Source organism: Arvicola amphibius, chromosome 6 (assembly GCF_903992535.2).
Source record: "Arvicola amphibius chromosome 6, mArvAmp1.2, whole genome shotgun sequence".
NCBI classification, from domain to species: domain Eukaryota; kingdom Metazoa; phylum Chordata; class Mammalia; order Rodentia; family Cricetidae; genus Arvicola; species Arvicola amphibius.
Window position 1 is genome coordinate 28,761,281 of NC_052052.2, and position 22,244 is coordinate 28,783,524.

General features: G+C 41.5%; 1 protein-coding gene across 10 annotated transcripts in view; it reads left to right on the forward strand.

Annotated features, from left to right (window-relative positions):
- The window catches only part of LOC119816258 (microtubule-actin cross-linking factor 1), a 319,531-nt gene that overhangs the window by 142,280 nt on the left and 155,007 nt on the right, over positions 1–22,244 (forward strand). For all 10 annotated transcript variants that reach the window (XM_038332756.2, XM_038332759.2, XM_038332757.2 and 7 more), the window contains exons 6-17: positions 11,740–11,906; positions 13,637–13,749; positions 13,849–13,955; positions 14,576–14,695; positions 14,846–14,941; positions 15,475–15,602; positions 15,679–15,772; positions 15,948–16,102; positions 16,698–16,971; positions 18,405–18,533; positions 19,702–19,779; positions 20,823–20,984. In XM_038332756.2, the coding sequence (XP_038188684.1) occupies positions 11,740–11,906; positions 13,637–13,749; positions 13,849–13,955; positions 14,576–14,695; positions 14,846–14,941; positions 15,475–15,602; positions 15,679–15,772; positions 15,948–16,102; positions 16,698–16,971; positions 18,405–18,533; positions 19,702–19,779; positions 20,823–20,984 (1,623 nt within the window). The remainder of the gene's footprint in view (positions 1–11,739; positions 11,907–13,636; positions 13,750–13,848; positions 13,956–14,575; positions 14,696–14,845; positions 14,942–15,474; positions 15,603–15,678; positions 15,773–15,947; positions 16,103–16,697; positions 16,972–18,404; positions 18,534–19,701; positions 19,780–20,822; positions 20,985–22,244) is intronic.

The following is a 22,244-nucleotide window of genomic DNA, read 5'->3' on the forward strand; positions in this document are numbered from 1 at the left end:
TTTTTAGTGCTTACACAGAGCTGGCATGGCAGAGAATTCCTTGAGCCCAGGGGTTCAATGCTAGCCAGAACAACATAGCAAAACCCTTACATTTATCACACACACACATTGAGGATGTGTGGCTCAATGTGGTGTGCTCGTCTCTGTCATGTACAAGGCCACAGAGCTGGCATGACAAAGAATTCCTTGAGTTCAGGGGTTCAACACTAGCCAGGACAGTATAACAAAACCCCATTACACAGGGAGGGGTGGCTCAGTGGTGGTGCACTTGCCTCTGGCAAGTACAAGGCCCTCTGATTCGCAGCACTGTGGAAACAGAAAGGGGTAAAAGCTACAACAGAGAAGAAACATGCATAGCTCTTTTCTCCATTCCATTCAGAGACAACCTTTGGGTTGTAGTGCATTCTCACTTGTTAGACAGTGCACTGAAAACACCAGGGTAGTGGAACCCTGCCGGTAGCACAGGGTGTGGTCTGTGCTGCTCACTTAAATGTAATTCAGACTTCATTCCCTGTTTCAGTTTGAGTGCAAATCACCTGAGTCTCAGTCCTGCCGCCACTACTCCCTCCCCCAATTGGCAGCAGGTGCTAGATTTCTTTGTTGCTCAACTGCAGAGTCCAGTTGCTGGTTTAGAACTGTGGGGGTATCTTCTTGTTTCATATGGCTGAGAGCCGATTTCCCTCCCTCTAGTGATTAGAATGGCGCTGAAATGAAAGGTCTCTCTTATCCTTTAGGTATTTTTGAGACAGGATCTCACTCAATAACCCAGGCTAGCTTCAGACTTGCTCTGAAATCTTTCTGTTTTAGCCTCCCAAGTGCTGAGATTACCGATATAAACCATGTTGCCTGCATAAATGAAGTCTTAGAAGGATTGTGCCTGGTGATGTCACGTATTTAAACTTGAACAAGTTAATCCGCTTTCTTAAATCTGAATTTCTTTACTTACAAAATTGGGCTTCGCATGGTTGATGCAAGAAACAGGATAATGCGCACTCACACGCGCACACACCTTTACAGTATTTGTCACATACATAGTGTTTCAAATATGGTAGTGTCATATTTTGGTAAAAGCAGCATTGATGATTACTAATGAACAATTGTCAAATGCTGTTGGTGACCTGGCCTTTATATTTTATTAGCAAGTGATCACCCATCCATCAAGCTTTAACATACTATACTCATAAATCGATTTCCAGGTTTTTCATCCATGTGTTAATGGCCATCAAAATTAATGGATGTTTTTCTTTCTTTCTTTGGAAATGGTCATATATGCCACAGGAGATTAGATTGTCTATGCCCCTTTTCCTTTTCTTAATGGAAGGAATCAGCTCTAGTCTTTCTTAGGTTAAAATATGATTACGTATATCTTACTTGCTATTCTCCTTTGGACATCTTGGAGCAGTGATTAAAACGTATTTCGTTTTGGAGTTTGGGAGCCATAATTGCAGCTTCTCCGGTCTCATCTCCCTTCCCCTTGCTGGTTAGTACTAGCTGAGCTGGTTTGCTTTCCCCCTCTTTGATATTGTTCCCCTCCTCCTTCCTCCAGGGTACCTCTCTTCCTTTCCCCTCCCTTTTCCATTTACTCTTACGTTCTCCCCTCCTCCTCCCTCTCCCTGGTTTCTAGCTCCTTTTTGCGTTCTGTTTGTGTTACTGAGGGCAGTGCTCCAATTACCTCATATTTAGAGAGAGGAAGCAGCAGCCAATCCGGTTTCTGTCTGCTTTTAGGTCAAGTGATTTCTGAACTGCAGTGAGATGCTTTGAAATTTGTCTTGTTGCAGCTCTGAGCCTGTAAGATGGCTGTCTGAATCGAGCGAGCGAGCGAGCGGCTGGAAGAGACAGAGAGGCGGGGAGGGAGGAGAAAGGATAGGAGGGATGGCCGGCTTAGTGGGCTTTTTTTTAAATTTTTTTTTTTAAATGTGCATCGAATCCGATGAAGCCGACATCGGAATTTCTCTGGGATCCAAGGACTGATTTAACTGCATTTTTTTCTGAGATTGGGAGAGGAAAGAAATGGGAAATTCACTGGGCTGTGTTAAGGAGCCGAAAGAGTCCATAGCTGTTCCTGAGAAGGCTCCCATATCTCCCAAGAAGAGGGTTCGGTTCAAAAGGAAGTGGAGAGGGAAGAAAACCCCTATTCTAGAAGCACCTCACAAAGAGAAGCCTTTGGAAGTCACTGGAGTCATTGAAGAGACTAAAACCCTAACCAAGTTCACAGCCAGTCTCCCAAAGGAGCACGGAGTGGGAGGGGCAGAGCATCCCCCATCAGACATTTTGTTGCTTGGAGACTCAGCTCCCAGCTCAGGGGTGGGCGATCAAGGGATGATTGTGCAGGTAAAGGAGAGATTCCAAGCAGAGATCCAAACTGCTCACCTTTTGTTGGAGGATGAGTCATCAGTTGTTGGAGGGGTCTGGGATTCCCTGGAAAAGGGTATGACAGTCATTGCTCACCTGCTTGATAACCCAGCGGAAAGGAACTGTGAGAAGTCTGTGAGCCAACTGGTGGAATTTCCGAGGACAGCATCCTGCAGCAGCAGGGCTGTGCTGCTGCCTTTGCAAGGAGAGACTGCAGTGGAACAGGGAAGCACGCTGCTTGGATTTCAGAGCAGCACTTTGCCTGGGACAGACTACCCCTTTGACATAGGAAATCAAGACCAACTTTCAGAGGGATGGAGTGTAGGGGGAAGAACCAAGAATGTTCTGAGTGCCCCTCCCACAGGCTCTTGGATTGCTAAGTATTCTGTTGCTTCATCAATACTAAAACAGTCAGTAGACCCTGTTCACATAGAAGCTACCCACGTGGGTGAAGTGTCCCTCCAGGGTCCCATATTGCCTACTTCCCAGAGTGATTTATCTGTCGGTGGCATCACCGTGAGCATTTTGCCATCTTCCTCTGGCTATGGCAGTGATGGGCTGCCCCTCCATGGGATCCGGCCTGAAGATACAGAACCTGAAAAGACCTACACACCCTTCTCAGAAGAGGATGGCACCCTGTCTTTGGAGGCAAGCCATACTGATCGTGGGGTCTGGAGGAGGTGGGTGGTATATTTGGGATAATCAAACTGTCTTTTGGATTCCTGCCAATTCAGACATATTAAAGTAGAGTGGGGTAAACAGTCAGGGTCTTGGTGCATTTCAAACTTGGCACTGCATGGGGGATTGCTAGGGTTTGGTAAGCAGAATCTATTTCAGGTCTGTCCCTTTATGCTTAAAACCAAGTCTTGTTAGCTCTAGGGAATCCCAGGTTTTACGTTTTCAGTAGTAGAATTGTTGAAGCTATCTGGTAGGATTATCTTTCAAGGTGCAGTGCTAGATATTCCACATACTTAGGCAGGAGTGTTGTTTTGTTTATCCCCTTTAAGAAGTTGTGGTGTAGCATAAAGGGTAAAGGGAAGCCTAGCTTAGTTCCTAAGATTGATATGGGGGCATAAGGGATCTTGAAGGCTTGGGAGCAAGGCAGTTGTCTTCAGGGTGCTTGCTTTTTTCTGTGGAGAGTGGTATTCTTAGCATAGCTAATGTAGTTTCTTCCCTGTGAGGTTATATCTAATGATCGCACTCGTGTGTTTGTATAGAAGAGGAATGAGATTGGGGCAGTTTGAAAGTTCAAAACTACAAAGTTCACTTTGTGATTGAACTTGTTTAGGGCTTTAATATGTCTTGTTTGGCAATGGTAATATTTCTAGGGCTCAAAAATCACGTGAGAATTCAGAAAACTGGATACCGAGGTACGGTCACAGGGCAATTCTGAGTAGCATACAGTATAGCATGTAGATCATCTATGGAAATAACTTCTAAGAAATAACTTCGTAGGTTAAATGTGAAATTCCTTCAGAATGAAAATCTTTAAAGCCACAGGGCATGAAACCTGCATCATCTCTGTGTGGTAATGTGTCTTCAGGGACCTTGCCCCTTATTTGCCAACTATCCACAGGCCTACAGGACAGCAACAGCTATGAAGAGAGAGGGCAGCATGTTCTGACTACGTAGGTATTTGTGAATGTGGGGTGGGGCTCCTGGGCAAGCATCTGTCTTGAGGACAAGTTCCCGCTGTAGAGTGGGAGCATGAGGCCAGCGCATCGGAGGAGCAGCTGTGGCTGCTCACACACCTTCTGGCTCTGTACTGTTGCTTTATTGTGTTTTGTTTCTAATGTGTTAGAGTAATAATACATCTCAGAGAATAATGTGAGTTACAGAGTAGCATCTGTCTGCATAAACTTGTTCTGCCTCATGCTGTTTGGCTCAGGTGTGCTCATGGAGCTTTGGTGACACAACCTTATACCATGAGTTTGTTACTTTTCAGAAATGGAACTGATACCCATTCTTGCCAAGTGCATATTTTAGACAGTGGAAGTTACTTGTGGCCAGTGTTCAGTTGGAACTTCTGTTATCAGGAGCTAGTGAGAGTAGAAGCAGACTGGTAGAGGCAGCCGACAAGTATGGCTTCCAGAGCACTGAGAAGACTGGATTTGAAGCTGGAGGGAGAGCAGCTTTGCTCTGAGGTCAGACAAGGCCTCGTGGCCCTTCCCTCCTTCCAGGACTCTGTTCCTGTCTGCTGTCAGTGTCTAGAACACTGGGCTCATTTAAACAAGGAGATCAGTTGGAGAATCTCTTCATCTTCCCATCTTAGCTCCTGCCGCCAGTGTCTTGCCCATACAGTTAGTGGATCCCAATGCACAAAGAAGTGAGCTTCATATGTCCTTCCACACACGTCAGCACCCCTACGGTTTGAGTGGGGGTAGCTATATAAGTTCCGGGGCAGCAATGGGGATGAGGTCAGCTGGTATACTATTTTCTGGGCCTTTTTTAATCCTTTCCCCATTTCTCCTTTTTAATCATAGGGGAGTTGTTTTACTCACCTTGGTTTTATATTGTAAGAAAAAAGCAAAACTCAACTAGACATGATATTACTGGGAAAATGTAGACAATAGTTTTGATTAGTATTTATTAAGGTTCTCTTTTTAAATATGTACTTAATTAAATACTGGGCAGGGTAGCTTGTACATACCCAGCCCTTGGGAGATAAGGGAAGGAGGAGTAGCAGTATTTCATGGCTCTCAGCTACATGGTGAATTCTAACCCAGCCAGGGGCCTGCTAAGTGAGACCACCATCTCGAAAAACACATCAAGCAAAAAGTTAATTTAAAACATATAGAATTATTACTTTGGACCTACAATAGTGATATTATCTTAAGAAACATTTTGAAGACAATTACTGAAGTGTTTATGGAGAAAATAATATATATCTTTTAATAGTAATAATTAAAGTCAGTTGGGCAGTGTGGACGAAACAAAGTAGCTGTGAGCTAATAAAGGTGAAACAGGTGCTGGTGTACAGCAGCTTTCACTGTTACCTTTTAGTGTGTATTTGAAATTTTACCTTTTCTAGTCATATTTTGTTTGTGATCTAACAAATAAAACTTGCCAGAAAAATCAGAGTGCTGAGTGAGCCACTAGTTAGCCATAGAGGCCAAGCAGTAGTGGTGCACGCCTTTAATCCCAGCACTTGGGAGACAGAGGCAGACTGATTTCTGTGAGTTCAAGGCCACCCTGGGCTACAGAAAATCAATCCAGTCTAAAAGAGAAACAGAACAAGGCAGTGGTGGCTCACACCTTTAATCCCAGTACTTGGAAGACACATATTTTTAATCCCAGCACTAGGTAGTAGAGACAGGAAGGAATATGGCTTAATGGAAAGGGGAATATAAGGAATATCATGCAATCAGGTTTCATTGAGATAGTACGCTGTCTGAAGCTGTCAGTCTGAGGTTGCAGTCTGTGCAATCAGTCCGAGGAGACAGTCTAAGGACAGGATACCCCTTTCCAGTGGTTGGCTGCTCTGCTTCTCTGATCCGTCAGCTTTCACCCCCTCATAGCTGACTCCGAGTTTTTATTATTAAGACCAATTAGAATTTGTGCTACAACATTTCATATGGTAAATTGAGGAAAATGAAGCATAACAGTAGTGATAAAATTATTATATTATATAATGCATATACTAAAAGGGGGCTACAGTTTGGAATGTTTGACATGTCCAGCTGAAGTGGTTACAAGTGTGGAATGGGTAGCTGGTTTTGAATCCCAGCCGTGCAGTTTACAGTATACCTTGTGAATCTGTATATTGTGGGTCATCATAGCATGCACTTGGTAGGGCTGTTAATGGGAGTTATATGGGTTGAAAGCAAAGTTCAGTGCGTATTAGCAATTAATATCATTTAAAAAGTTTTACAAATAGCATGAAAAGGAAAATTCCCTTGTATAAAAATGAGAACCTCTCAGGAACATGCAGTTCACGCGCACATACACATAGCACACAGTCCCTACAGATGCCTCATACACATAAGAAGACTCAATGCTGAGTCACATTATGTCATTTTACACTCTTCATGGCAGAAAAACCTTAAAAATGCCTATTGCAGGAGTATTTAGCCTCTGGGGACAAATATAAATTTGTACCATAATTTAGAATAAAAATGCACACACCTTATATGACCTTAGCCTTTCATTCTTGTTACCTTCTCTTACAAAGTTCTGAATTAGAACTCCGTAGGCCTTCCACTGACCTCTCCTGAGATAGACAGCTGCTAGGAAGTTCCCCTGCCTGGATGTTTATAATAAGCTATGCGCTGACCTGCCCTTGCTTGTTCTTAAATGAAAGTTTTCAGAGTGTGATGGCTTCTTTCTAACCGTTTGAGGTCAGCTGAGAGTTTCCGTAATAATTCAGCCCCCGTGTGCTCAGAGCGGCTAGTCCTTTCATTTCCCAGGGCTGGTACAGAATCACAAGTCTAGCTCCTCAGCCCAGCGTTCCAGTGCTCCAGAATCTAATTCCTGCCCAACATTCTTTCCTTTCTTTTCCCATTTCAACTTTCCCATCTTAACACATCAACCCCTTATTTACCCCACCTCTAGGGTATGTGTCAGGTCTCACTACATAGCCTAGATTGGCCTCAAAAGATAATTTTATCTCAGTGTTTAGTTTGGAATTCTCTTTTCCTTTCTGTTTTTCAGTTCTGTAACATCCTTTAAGGATGAATCTAAGCCATGCTCATTTAAGAAATCTTATTGATCTTTGCAAAGCACAGTAATTCCATCCTCCTGAGACTCTCTTTGGGGTGCTATTATTAGTGCTGCTTATTAGGCATAGATAATAGATAACTTTTAGATAACTGTTAGATAAGACAAAGCTGAGATGAACTTTTTAGCTCCAGGTAGCTGCTGTAAACAAAACTTATTACTGTTTTTGAGTTTTTATACAGTTTTTTTATGGCCTGCCAATGAAGTTATAGTCAGCTCATTACCAAAAAACAAAAACAGACAAGATTAACCGAATAAATCTATGTCACCATGTACTAGTTCAATCTATGCTAATTTGGGTAGAGATCAAGTGACATAATCCATTTAAAGAAAAAGAGAGACAAAAGAGCCAAGGAGATCTAGTTATTCTCCTTGGGAATATAGCCTTCTAACTTGAAGTGTTGGATGTAACTATATATAAACCTTAATACTGAAAATGTTTTTCAAAGGACAGAGAGATGCTTCAGTGGATGAAAAAGGTACTTGCTGTCCAGCTGAGTTCCACCTTTGGAACCTGCATGATGAAAACAGAACCAGCTCCTCCAAGCTGTACTATACTGATCCCTACATGTATGCGTGGAGCAAACACACATGCCCTCCAACAGACACACACAGAGACACATGCACACACCAAACAAACAAATAAATAGAGAAATAAAGAAATTGAAATGTTTTTGAGAGGTTGGATGGATGGCTTGGTGAATAAAGGTCTTCCTGCCAAGATTGCAAGCCAGGGCTTGGATCCCCAGTACCCATAAAAAGTCAGGAGAGTGGCTATTACAGCTGAATTGCTGAGTTCCAAATTCAATGAGAGACCCTATTTAAAAAAAAAAAAAAAAAAAAAAAAAGGTGAGCAGTGGTAGAGGAAGAAGACACCCAAAGTTGATTTCTGACCTTTGCCTGTGTGTACATGCATGCATGAATGCACACACACAAGCCTAAATGAATTTTGTAGATAACTCAGTAAGTGCTTGTCTTGCTAACACAAGGATCCCCAGAACTCATATCTAAAAATCCAGGCATGATAACTTGTAATCGCAGTGCTGGAGAAGTGAAAACAGCCAACCAGTGAGTTTCAGGACTGTAATAGATCCTGTTATATCCCCTCTTCTCCCTGACAGGGCTTCTCTGTGTAGCCCTGGCTGGCCTGGAACTCTCTGTAGACCAGGCTGGCCTGGAACTAAAGCTCTGCCTCTCAGATTCTGGGATTAAAGTGCGCCACCACAGTTCAGCTGATCCAGTCTTTAAAAACAAAACAAACAAAAAGGTGTTTGAAAACTGAGGAACAACAGCTGAGGTCGTCTTCTGGCCTGCACATGCACCTCTTGTGTGTGCGTGTGTGTGTGTGTGTGCGCGCGCATGTGCATGCAGGTGTGTACATGAGTATAGAGTTCAGAGGTTTTTATAACATGGAGCATCTTCCTCAGTTTCATTCTACCTTGGCTTTTGGTTTCTTGCTGAACCTGCAGCTTACCTATTGCCTAGTCTAGCTGGCTGATGAACTCTAAGGGTCTGCCTATCATCACACTTCCACACCTGACTTTTCTGTAGATGCTGGGGATGTTTGTATGTTGTTACACTTTACAACGGAGCCCTCTCCCCAGCCCACCGCTGGGTTTCTCCGTGTGGGTTTCTCTCTTTTTTATTTCCACTAATCCGTCGTCATTTAGGAAAGTAATTGGGGAAGCCTTAATTTACTGAGATATAGCATATCTTAACTAAATTCTTAGAGGACTGACATGTCTCATTTTGTGTTTTCTCTTTTTTCACTTGGTTGGCATCTGCTTACTGAAACAGCACAGGCATTGTCTCTGAGCCCTTCATTAACATTGCTGGTTGGGGTTACTTGTTTACCTCTGTCTCAACTTACTTTTTCTGTAAATGATTTCCCTGACTGAGGTGCTTAAACCCAAACCTGAAATTATGCTTTTATTTTAAGCTTTGAAAACATAATGTTTTCTTGAACTGATAACGGAATGAATAGACAACATGTGACTTGTTTTCCTCTCCATACTACTTGGCATAGGGTTAGGATGTTGGTAAATGCTTTTGAAATTATTGGCAAATATTACATTTGTGGGAATGCTTTGGAGAAGTAATTAATTTAACCTTGGGTAGTGTGTGATGGGAGGAAGTTCGAGCAACATGTAGTTTCTGGCATGATATTGAGGCTATGTTCTTTCCACTCGGCCAGGGGAGGGAACTGCTGAAAGCCAGATCTCTGTATTTGAGTGTTAAGGTAAATGCTTCTGCAGACCCTAGTGATGGTACGCATACCATATGAGAGTATCGTAAGAAAAGGTGGATAGAAACCAAACTTAACTACTGAGATGCTTGCAATGATAATCACATTTTCACAACCCAGTTTACAGTCTAGAAAGGTTGCAATCCAAGCCTGGTACTGTTTTCTTCCACTAAGGAACCAAACATTGTCTCATCAAACCTGTCTTGAAAATCTGAAGCAAAGCTCTTCACTGAAATAGTTTCAATGCAGGGGCTGGAGAAATTGCTTTAGTAGTTAAGAGCACTGGCTGCCCTTTAAGGGACCCAAGTTCAGTTCCGGGGGCTCCAATGTCTTCTTAAGGCACTGCATGCGTACGGTGTATAATACGTGCTGGCAAAACTTATGTACATATAACAAATTATGCAATATGCATATAGGCATTGTGGCTGATACTGTGATTGGCAGGTAGGGGATGTCATTAGAGAGACGGTTGTGCTTATTTTGGTTAAATAATTAGAACTTAGTTTTTGGTAAAGAACTCTAATGCTCAGAATTTGTTTTGTTAATTCTTTCCGCTTCATTTCACCAAATCTATTTTCTGATCCTTCTTAATATGTACATGAAGCAGCTGCAATGAAAGTGATGGGTCTATGTCCGTGTCTAGTGACAATTATCCATTACAGTAGGAATGTCGAAGTATTGTTGAAGGAATGGAAATAGAGCTGACTTTAGGGAGAGAGACTATTTATACTGAGCCTGTAGGGTGCTGGCTGTTGGGTTGAGTGTACTATTACTGAGTCCCCACTTTGCAGCTTCATGGCTCTATCAAACTTGGAATTGATTGAATTTTATAGCATAGTTTCACATGGTTTATATTTATAAGTGATTGATGGATCTGAATTAATTTACAAAATGAATTTTAACTGTAAAATTGTTGAGTATATGTAGCAATCATTTAGCTTTATTGTATGTATGTATGTATGTATGTATGTATGTATGTGAAACAATAATTTGAAAGTTGTCAGGTAAATATGGAGTCAGCAGAGCGGTGGTGAGTGATAAAAAGATTTGTAGAATCATCTTATTATTAGGCATTATCAAAGTGCACTAGCCTGAATTTCCTTTGTATGACCATACCTGTCAAGGGCAAAACTCTGTACCCATGAGTTTGCTGCTTATTCTGCCATTTCATTTCGCTTTGACACGTAAGTGGCTTCCTGGGCTCTGTGCAGACTATCTGTACTGTTCTTGTAGTCTGCCGGCAAACATTCTGGCAGTATTGAGAAGTCTGTAGGGTTTGCTTGTTTTTTGTTTTTGTTTTTGTTTTTTGTTTTTTTGTTTTGTTTTGTTTTGTTTTTCGAGACAGAGTTTCTCTGTGGCTTTGGAGCCTGTCCTGGAACTCACTCTGTAAACCAGGCTAGCCTCAAACTCACAGAGATCCGCCTGCCTCTGCCTCCCAGTAGGATTAAAAGTGTGTATCACCACTGGCTGGCCAACAGTAAGTACAGTCTAAAACTATTGTAAAAATTTAAAAATCCAGGCTGGAGAGATGGCTCAGAGGTTAAGAGCATTGCCTGTTCTTCCAAAGGTCCTGAGTTCAATTCCCAGCAACCACATGGTGGCTCACAACCATCTGTAATAGGGTCTGGTGCTCTCTTCTGGCCTGCAGGCATACACACAGACAGAATATTGTATACATAATAAATGAATGAATATTTTAAAAATTTAAAAATCCAAAATAAGTTGAGAACCTAGTGGACTGATGCTCTGTTATAATCTTATTTATTTTGAGTTAAATATGTAAAATTTAGTATAAGACATTTGGAGGTGTCTTATTGTCTGCTATATGTATATATGTATATTGTCCTCATATACATGCAGGCAAAACAACAATGCATATAAAATAAAAATAAGTACATTATTTAAAAAGGATTTGATTAAAAACTGACATCCTGCATAAATGTGCTATTCATATTCTCCATAGTATACTTTTAAATGATAACGTCCAATTCTGAATATTCTCTCCATTTTTGATTGTTAGCATTATAGTCCAAGCAGCCTTTACTGTTTTGATAGGTTTTGGGTGTTTTGTTTTGTTGCTTTGGTTTTCTTGTTTGTTTGGTTGATGGGTTTGGTTTTTTTGGGACAAGGTTTCCCTTTGAAGTCTTGGTTGTTTTGGAACTCATTCTGTTCCAAACTCAGAGATCCAATTGCCTCTACCTCCTAAGTGCTGGGATTAAAGGCATGTGCCCCCAGCACTAGGCCAGTTTGGTAAGTTTTAATTGTTTTTCTCTGACTACCAGAGAGGTTGAATATCTGTTGGAGTTGTCATTAATAGTGTTGCTAGCCAGTCTTGCTTCCTTTATTAGTCATAATATAGAGAAAAGAGAAAGACAACAGACTTTATTGTATTTGAAGGAGTTACTCCATGTCCTATGTGTTTGCAGATATCTGATATCTACATTAGTGGAGAATCAGGGGATATGTCAGCCAAGGAGAAACTACTCTTGTGGACTCAGAAAGTAACAGCTGGTTACACAGGAATCAAATGCACCAACTTCTCTTCCTGCTGGAGCGATGGGAAAATGTTCAATGCACTGATTCACAGATACAGGTACGTACAGTGGAATCTCACTACTCTTAGAAGGAATTCTTCCCATCCCATTTGTAACGAGCTGTCACACCATCTTCTCCTTCCAACAAGGATTAGACTCTAAGTCATTGTTCTGTTTTGAAAAGCAGTCTTTATTGAACCTTACTGTTCTTCTAGGCACTGGCCCAAGCAGTGAGCCAGTCAGTGTTCCTGCTTTCAAGGAGCTGACTGTCCGCTGGGGAGAATAGGCAGTAAACAGAGAACTGGGTGTTGTCATATAGTGGCAGGCACCATGGAAGAACATAATTATAGGTTGTGGTAATTTGAACAGAGATGGCCAGAGATAGATGAGGGTCTCAAAAGCGAGCCATGCAGGCTCTGGGGTCAGAGCATCCCAAATAGGTGAAATAACAAGTACACAGGACCTCAAGAGGGACCGGACCAAAGTAAAGAGAGGCAGGAAACTTGGTATGACATGAGGAAGGAAGATAGGAATTTTAACCACAAAAAATAATTTGAACTCTGGGTGGTCATGCACATATATCAATTTTCACTGTGTACTGGTTTATGAATTTGTGTAGGCTTGGGATTGGGTAGCCTGGTTCCTGGTGTGCAGTTAGAAGTAGGTTCAGGATTGGTGTCTTCCTGTCTCCTACTTTCTCTCTATTCACTCAGTGTTTTCTAATGAAAGCCGTTGGGGACCAGCTCCAAGACTCTCTTCAAGGTTTAGATTGGCCACACAGCAAATGCAAAGGACTTTTTTCTTTGGATATCTGAGGGCAAATGATCAAATTCTCTCACTATATGCTTTTCCAAATCAGTCTCTTTATTGTTCTGCTTCTATTCTAACTCTCCTGTACTACTTCTAATTTCTCCCAACTTATCCTCCTACCTTCTTCTCTTCTAGACTAAAAACTCGTCTCTTTACAGGAACGTTAAAGTGATTTTTTAAAAAATTACAAGAGTTAGTCTCATTGGTAGAAAGCACATTCCTAGGGTAAGCAATAGGGAGCTGAGCCTCTTCCATGGCAACCCAAAGTTCCAAGGTTACTGGAGTAAGATCATGACCGATTTGGGGAAGGGCACAGTGCCCAGTGACAAACTTTGAAACATAGAGCAGACTGGCAAGCGAAGACTTGTGTTTTGTGTTTTGTGTAGCAACCTAGGTTTGACATCTGTGACTCTGACTTTGTGCATAACTATAAAATTTTAAACTTACCATCTATTTACAGAAAGCCTTTAGTCTAGTTTGTATGCAGTTAGTCTAAGCCAAAAGGAACAAAGCAGGCTTTTAAGTGTCTACAGTCTTCATGGGACAAATAGATCTAGTTATGAAGCGTGTCCTAGTATATATTCTATATATAAAGATTATACAGATAAATGAAGAGTCATCTTCCTGATCACCCACAGATATATGTGCCCCCCCATAAGACTGAGATGTAATCATGAGATTACATAGACACATCACATGAGATTACATACTACAATGCAGGTATTGGGGAGATACCAAGATGTTTTAGCAAAAGTGAGCAAAAAAGAGCTGATGGTCCTTCAGGTATTGCCTTGACAGGATTAACCCCCAGCAGAGTCAGCCCTCTGCTTGGTTGACACTTGAATTATCGACTGCTATATGCTGTATATTCTCATGGCCTCTGACAGTTTTCAGTTCTGGGAACTGTTAGGTCCTCCTTGTGTGAGCTCATGTGCTGGATAGACAGTGGTTTTTCACGTGCCTTGGTGGACCTTTACAGACCTGATCTGGTAGATATGGAGAGAGTGCAAATCCAGAGTAACCGGGAGAACCTGGAACAGGCTTTTGAAGTAGCTGAGAGACTTGGGGTCACCCGATTGCTGGATGCAGAAGGTGAGAGTTACTGAAATTTAAGTACATTTAACATGTTTTCATAATAACTTCTCCTGGCAAGTTCCTCATTCTGACCAAGAAATTCTATCCTTCTCTCAGATGTGGATGTACCATCTCCAGATGAAAAGTCTGTAATCACTTACGTGTCTTCAATTTATGATGCCTTCCCCAAAGTCCCTGAGGGTGGAGAAGGGATCAGTGCTACGGTAAAAGAACATTTTCCTAAAATACCTTGTTTCATTGAAGTAGAGTGCCTTCATTAGATAGTGTTTCTTAAATTCTTTTGCATTTACAAAGACCCACCTGACTCTACATTATCTCTATCATAATGGACACTGTCCTTAAGAATGAGCCTTGGTATTGCTAATTTTATGCCATCTGACATAGACCATTTGATGTTAAATGCCAGCAAAGAATGCTGTTTCCATCCCCAGCCATAATTCAAGATGACGCAGTGTTTTCTTGGCTACTGATACAAGTTTGAATAGGCAACATGGCTGAGCTCTAGGCTAGCCTTGAACTCATGGTCCTGCTGCCTCAACCCCCAAGTGGTGCAATTACAATGTGAAGAATCATCATGTCTGACAAATATTGTTGATCTTAATTTTAGTAACTTGGTTTATAGTCTTTCTACTTGTCAAGATACTGAATGGCAGCTTTGGGTTCCTCAGGGAGCTTTGAAACTGAAATTTTGAGTATTAAGTTGGACATCTGTCTAGGCAATTAGAAGAGGGTTTTGCATGGCCTGGGGTGGTCTGAGCCACTTTGTCCTTGCTGCTGCTGCTAAGTGCAAATCTGGTCTACAGTGTCTGCCTTCTGACCATAGGACGTGGATGCCAGGTGGCAAGAATACCAAAGCCGAGTGGATTCACTCCTTCCCTGGATCAGACAGCATACGATCTTGATGTCAGATAAATCTTTCCCCCAGAACCCTGTTGAACTAAAGGTAAAAGCATGGACTTAAGTTGCTTTTTATGAATTCTCTCTGGGTGTAAGCTTCAGAGGTTTATGCTGCTGGGAGGTGGGAGGTGGTGTGAAAAATTAGTCCCTGTTGCTTTGATCTATTAATTCATTCATCAAATATTAATATTTGTAGGCACTTTATAACCAATATATACACTTCAAAGAAACAGAAATTCTTGCCAAGGAGAGAGAGAAAGGAAGAATCAAAGAGTTATATAAATTGCTGGAGGTAAGGAAGCATATTTCTTGTTAAGACAGTTTATACTGTCATTGTTTCCTAATAGATTGATTCCACATGCTCCCCTGAGTAATACCCTCAGCCAGTCTTGGAACTCTGTGGTAAAGGAACAGTATCAACAAACTGTCATTAGTAAAGGAGTCATTGAAAAACAGTATCTCTATTCAGAAATCCTTTTTTCATTGTTTTTTAGAGTGAAACTAAATCTTTAGAGGGAAACAATAGATTTGGGTGGATTTAACCTTGCCAGAATCAAGTTCATTTAGAAGATAGATTTCTAGAAATGATAGAAGGGATGGAAATTCGGTTTAGAGCAAGTGGTCTCTGCATGTTAGAGTGTAGATACAAATGTTTTGGCTCTTAAGTTGTTAGATGCTTTATTCTTTTCCTATATTAGATAGTGTGAAAAACTACTGCTTGACTGGAACAACAACAACAACAAAGCAAGAAGCAAAATATAAAAACAGATAAAAACAGTCCAGAGGGTAGGGCTGTGGTTGGGCACTGAAAAGTATCTCTTTCAGGTGTGGATTGAATTTGGCAGAATTAAACTGCCTCAAGGCTACCACCCTAATCATGTAGAAGAAGAATGGGGGAAACTCATCATTGAAATGCTAGAGCGAGAGAAATCCCTACGGCCTGCTGTGGAGAGGTGGGTCCAGGTGGCAGACTGGCATTCCTTAGGGCTGCTTTGAGTCTGTACTTCATTATGGTTTTTCTTTCTTTAGGCTGGAATTGCTGCTTCAGATTGCAAATAAAATACAGAATGGTGCTTTGAGCTGTGAAGAAAAACTGACACTAGCGAAGAATACGCTGCAGGCTGTAAGTGTTTGCCCCGTCCTACGTCTTATGTCGCATGCCTTCCACGTTGTACCCAGCTGCTCTGACAGTCAAAGTTAACAGCCGAGGAATCCAGCTGTTACTTCCTTTTCCTTGGTTCCCTCCTCCTAGTGGGTGAGAGCAGTGACATTTTCTCACCCAGACTCTTCTGTCGCAGGATGCTGCACACCTGGAATCAGGGCAGCCAGTCCAGTGTGAGTCAGATGTCATCATGTACATTCAAGAGTGTGAAGGTCTCATCCGGCAGCTGCAGGTGGATCTCCAGATCCTCCGGGATGAGAAGTACTACCAGCTGGAAGAACTGGCCTTTAGGTGAGGAGGAAGGGGCACATAGGGAGGGCTGAAATAAGAACCACGTACTGAATCTTTAACTTGAATATCAGAACTCTGTTTCTGGGGCTGCTGCATGCACACCCTCTAAGCAGGATATTGCCTGGGATGAGTTTCCCTTTTTGCACAACCATCCTATTAAGTGTCTATAGTATATTTCTCGGTCACTGTGCCTCTTACCGCATTTCTATTTCAGAGTGACCTGCAAGGGTATGCTAGCACACTTGGCTTTGAATCACTGGTGGTCTAGTGAACTCATTTTATAGATGGGGAAACTGAGATCTGCAGAAAGGATAAGCAGTGTTTAAAGTCACATGGCAGTCCAGCATTTATTCTCCTGTGACCTTTACGAGTCATATAAATATTACATTACTTCCTTCCAATTAACACTTTAGTTTTGCATTTGCTTCAAAAACTCCAAACTAGACGATGTTAAAAATACCACTTTACATTCCTGTAACACTTTTTCAAAACACTTTTCCTGATATGGTCCCATTTTTATTTTTAGCATGTGGTTGTTAAATAGATAATGAAGATTTTATTTTAAGCATGTTTTAAGTTTACTCTTCTCCTCCAGGGTCATGCGTCTGCAGGACGAGCTGGTCACCCTGCGCTTGGAGTGTACGAATCTCTACCGGAAAGGCCACTTTACTTCACTTGAATTGGTTCCACCCTCTACCTTAACCACTACACATCTGAAAGCAGAACCCCTGAACAAGACAACTCATTCTTCTACCTCCTGGTTTCGAAAACCTATGACCCGGGCTGAACTTGTATCTATCTCCTCCTCTGAAGATGAAGGCAGTCTTCGATTTGTATATGAACTACTTTCTTGGGTAGAAGAGATGCAGGTGGGTGTATGTCCAGAAAACTGTCTTAAGAGGACCAGGTTGCTTTGTGTTTCTGGTAGAAAAAGCCTTAATAATTGATCCTGTCTGCACCTGAGACCCCTTCTCCTTATATGTCCCCTTGCCTCTCCACTGTTTAACCCATGCTGACCTGGAAGTCAGTGTAGTCTCATTGTCCTTGAACACATGATCTTCCGACCCCAGCCTCCTAAGTGCTGGGATTACAGGCATATGCCACCATGCCTGATTCCTTCCTCCTTATATTCTAAATGGACAGGATTTATATAGATTGCTACAGGCTTTTCTGATTTGAAGCTCTTGGGGAGTCTGTTACCTTCTGTTAATCATGCTCTAAGTGGTAACTTGTGGGGAACTTGTAGTATCTATATATATCTCTATATCTCTATATCTCTATCTATCTATATATCTATATATCTATATATCTATATCTATATCTATATATCTATATATCTATATATCTATATATCTATATATCTATATATATATATATATATATCAGTTGTCTTCTGATGGTTCCTTGTTGATAGGAAAGTGCGTTCTTCAGTTTTTGTTGTTTTGGTCATACATCTTAAATCTAAGCAAGACTGATATATTTATTCCACAAGCTCAATGCTACTAAATTATATTTTAGGTCAGTAATAGCTTAAATTTGACATTGATCTGTGCCAGGCTATCCCTGTAAACCCAGGACCCAGGAGGCTAAAGCACGAGGTGATGAATTCCAGGCCAGCCTGGGCTATTTTATAGGATTTCCATCTCAAGGAAGAAAAAAAGGAAGGGAGGACAGAAAAAGGGAGAAGAGATCTGTTGGCTAGTAGCTGATACTGTGAATCAAAATATTTTTTAGATCTTTCTCTTTTCTTTTCCTTTTTTTGTGGGGGGTCTACTCTATTAAATTAACAGACTCATGTTGATTTATTGTTTTTTTTTTTTTAAGACAGAGTCTCATTACATAGCCCAGGTTGGCCTGAAACTCAGAGATCTGCCTGCCTCTCTGCCTACTGAGTGCTGGAATTAAAGGCATGCACCACCATGTCTTGTAACCCTATAAAGGGGAATGTTAAGCCCCACTTCTGACAAACTCAGGTTGTTTTCTCATAGGCCACCATTGCTGTAGTTAATGGGGCTTCCTCTGTAGGCTCTTGAGGGTTGATTATAGTGTATTTTCCTGTACAAAGCCATAGAATGATAGAGACAGTTTAGATGCCCGGTCCTTACACCTTGCCATTTTGTATTTAAGTCATGGTCTTATGTAGTCCAGGCTGACTTGGAAATCCTGACCCTTCTGTTCTGAGTGCTGAGATCACAGACAGGTGCTGCTGTACCTGGCTCTTACCCCTGGCCATCTCACCCAGATACTGACTGACCACTCTCCTGTCCTTTGCAAGTTATAACACGTGTGCTTTCTTTTTCAGATGAAGCTGGAACGAGCAGAGTGGGGTAATGATCTGCCTAGTGTGGAGTTGCAGCTGGAAACACAGCAGCACATCCACGCCAGCGTGGAAGAGCTGGGCTCGAGTGTCAAAGAGGCTAGGCTGTACGAGGTGAGGAGCAGGTAGTGGGAGTTTTGTTCCACTCTGCTGTTTCTGAAAAGGAGCAGGCTCTGAAAAGTAAAGTATATAATGAATAACACATTACAACTAATTCTGGCTTTATTCAATGTGTCTGTGTTAATCTTTGAAATGACATTGTGAGAAAAGTGGGGTTTTTTGGTTTGGTGGGTTTTTTGTTTGTTTGTTTGTTTGTTTGTTTGTTTTTTTGAGACAGGGTTTCTCTGTAGCTTTGGAGCCTGTCCTGGAACTCATGATTTGCCTGCCTCTGCCTCCCGAGTGCTGGGATTAAAGGCGTGCACCACCACTGCCCAGCAAAAAAACTGAAAAACTTTTAAAAGTGATGCTGACAGCTGAAGTCAGAATTAATAAATAGCAGAATCTAAACTCAGGAGTTCTATCTCCAAAATTCATATTCTTTTTTTTTTAAAGGTAAACGTTCATTTATTTATTTATTTATTTATTTATTTATTTATTTATTTATTTATTATGTATACAGTATTCTCAGTAGTCTGCCTGCAGGCCAGAAGAGGCCACCAGATCTCATTACAGATGGTTGTGAGCCACCATGTGGTTGCTGGGAATTGAACTCAGGACCTTTGGAAGAGCAGGTGGTGCTCTTAACCATTGAGCCATCTCTCCAGCCCCCCATATTCTTTTCATTTTGCTGTGAGCCTGCAGTAAAGAGCTGGTGTGAAGAAACTGCTCACTTGGTCCATCCTGCATCAGTCATGGTTCTGTCTTATTTTTTGAGTGTCTTGGTTTGTTTTCTGGTGGTAATGGACCAAACTTAGGGACTCTGCCTGCTAGGCAAGTGCTCTACTGCTATGCTCCTATCTTCCTGTTTTTTATTTTGTCACCCCCACCACCTTCAAAGGAGCAGATGAGGAGTTCGGTAGTCATCAGGCGTAGGATTTTCTCAGAAGCCTCTGATTGCTGAAAGTACGTGCAGGGTACTGGCTAGGTTACCCTGCTGAATTATCCACTCAGTGCTGCCTCTAGCTATGAAGTCTCTCCTAGAAAATTGTTGCCCAGGCCTGTGTTTCCCAGAGCAGTGAGCCCTCACCTGCATACCTACATCTTATTTACACTGTTGAAGCAGTACCACATAGTTTCCCCACTGTTTCTCTAATGTCCTTTCATTTCATTCCTTTTGTGTCAGGGAAAGATGTCCCAGAATTTTCATACCAGCTATGTTGAAACTCTTGGAAAGTTGGAGACACAGTACTGTAAACTGAAGGTGAGTCTTTTTCCCAGACCTTGACTAGTCAACTTCTACTGTGCTCTTAGATACTTGGGCTCCCTCCAAATAAGACATCTTCCTAATTCAGAAAGCACATGGTTTGGCTCTGTCTTTGTTTGTTTGTTTTTTTAGATTATATTTACTGTGTGTAATTATTTATATGGGTTACAATATTCTTTTTGAGGTATTTTCTCTACATAGCCCATGCTGGCCTTTAAACTACTCTTGCCCCAGTGCCCAAAATCCTGGTATTATAGTTTTATTCTGCCACAATGAACTTCCAAATTCTTTTTTGTTGTTTTGTTTTGTTTTGTTTTGTTTCGAGACAGGGTTTCTCTGTAACTTTGGTGCCTGTCCTAGAACTAGCTCTTGTAGACCAGGCTGCTCGAACTCACAGAAATCCGCCTGCCTCTGCCTCTCAAGTGCTGGGATTAAAGGCGTGCGCCACCACCACCCGCCCGACTGAACTTCCAAATTCTTAAAGGTCAGAAACCACTGCTCTGGGAAATTGTAAGCAAGTAAAGCCCATCTTAACTATGTTCCTCACCAAGACGGTGGTCATCTGTATTTTGAGATACTATAACTAAAAAATTTAGATGATTGAGAGGGAATTCTCTATCTATTGTTTTTTATTCCCATCTATTGTCCATGGTGGAATAAGCCAAGATCATTCTCTATACAACAACACTTAGAAAAGTCTTGTGAGTCACATCTTCAGTGTAAGATTGACAAGGACCCTGGAAGTTTTGTATCAAACTATGTAAAATGAGTCCATCAAAAAGAATCCAGATTTTTTTTTTTAAAGGCATAGGGTATGTGTGTGTGTATGTGTGTGTGTGTGTGTGTGTGTGTGTATGACTTAATGGTAGAGTGTTTCCTTGCATGCCAATGGCCTTAGGTTTAAATATAAGCACTTTAAAACAAAACTAAACAAACTAGACCTAAAGCATTTCCTGGGTTATTCTTTCCTGATGTCACTGTGTTATCTTCTCCAGATGCAAAGGCTGGCACTTTAATCTTTTAATTCTTGCTTTTTCCAGGAGACTTCTAGCTTTCGAATGAGGCACCTTCAGAGCTTGCACAAGTTTGTCTCCAGAGCTACAGCTGAGCTGATCTGGTTGAATGGGAAGGAGGAAGAAGAGCTAGCCTGTGACTGGAGTGACAGCAACCCTAATATCTCAGCCAAGAGAACCTACTTCTCTGTGAGTGTCCCACAGCAGGAGCGCCATGCTGCATAGCGAGAGGCAGAGACCCAGGCTGCAAAGACTGCTGTGCCAGCAGTGGCTCCCAGCCTGTGGGGCGCGGCCCTTTCAGCAAGCGATCTCTAAGAACTGTTATGTTACAGTTCATAAGAGCAGCAAAATTACAGTTATGAAGAGAGGGTTTGCAGGATAGGAAGGTTGAGAACCATTGGGCTGGGGCTATGTGCTGATAGATAGAAATGGGGACTCTGCTCCTTGCATCTATTTTGTGAGAAAGATGTGTGGAGGAGAGAGAGAGCCCTTGAGTGGATTTATTTAGAAGAGTATATTTTGAGTTAGACAGATCAGCAGTCTGTATGGTGAGTCATTTAGAAATTAATACAGCTTTATGATTAAGATTATAGGGTTTGTAGTGTGACAAACCTAAATTCAAGTTCTTATTTGTCCACTAATTAGCTCTGTGACCTTGGGCAACACATTAATCTCTCTGGGCCTTCATAAAAATGAGATAATAACTACTTGAAGGGGTTTATAAAAGGCTGAGTAATATTTAATAAGATGATCTAAGCAAAGTGTTTTATAATGCAGGAGTTAATATTATTTAACTGAGTTGTACTTTTAGATTTCTATAATAATTTGAATTCTTATGGACATTTTATTTAGTCTTACTCTCTTAAAATGTAAAATGGTCAGGAAATCTATAATTAATGGGGCAATCAATGCCTTATATTCTCTCTTCCTTCCCTCTCCCCTTTCTTTCTTTGTCTCTCCCTGCCTCTCTAATCTTTTAAAAAATCATTTTATGTGTATGGGTATTTTGCTTGTATATATGTCTGTGTACCACATGTGTGAGTTACAGACGGTTGCGAGCTACCATGTGGGTGCTGGTAATTGCACCTGGGTCCTCTGGAAGAATAGTCAGTGCTCTTAACTGCCGAGCCATCTCTCCAGCTCTGCTTTCTATTTTTTTATAATGAAGTAGACAAATAAGTAGGAGCATTTTTTGCTATTTTTAGTATTTCCATACTCGGGATATTAAAACATTTTATAATCCTCTATGCAAACAGACAGCTATTCTACTAGTACCAACTTTGATTGGTTTAGTTCCATTACAGCTACAGTTATTAAAAATGTGGTCAAGCACTAGTGGCGCACGCCTTTAATTCCAGCACTCAGGAGACAGAGACAGGCGGATCTCTGTGAGTTTGAGGCTAGCCTGGTCTGCAGAGTGAGTTCCAGGACACTCTCCAAAGCTACACA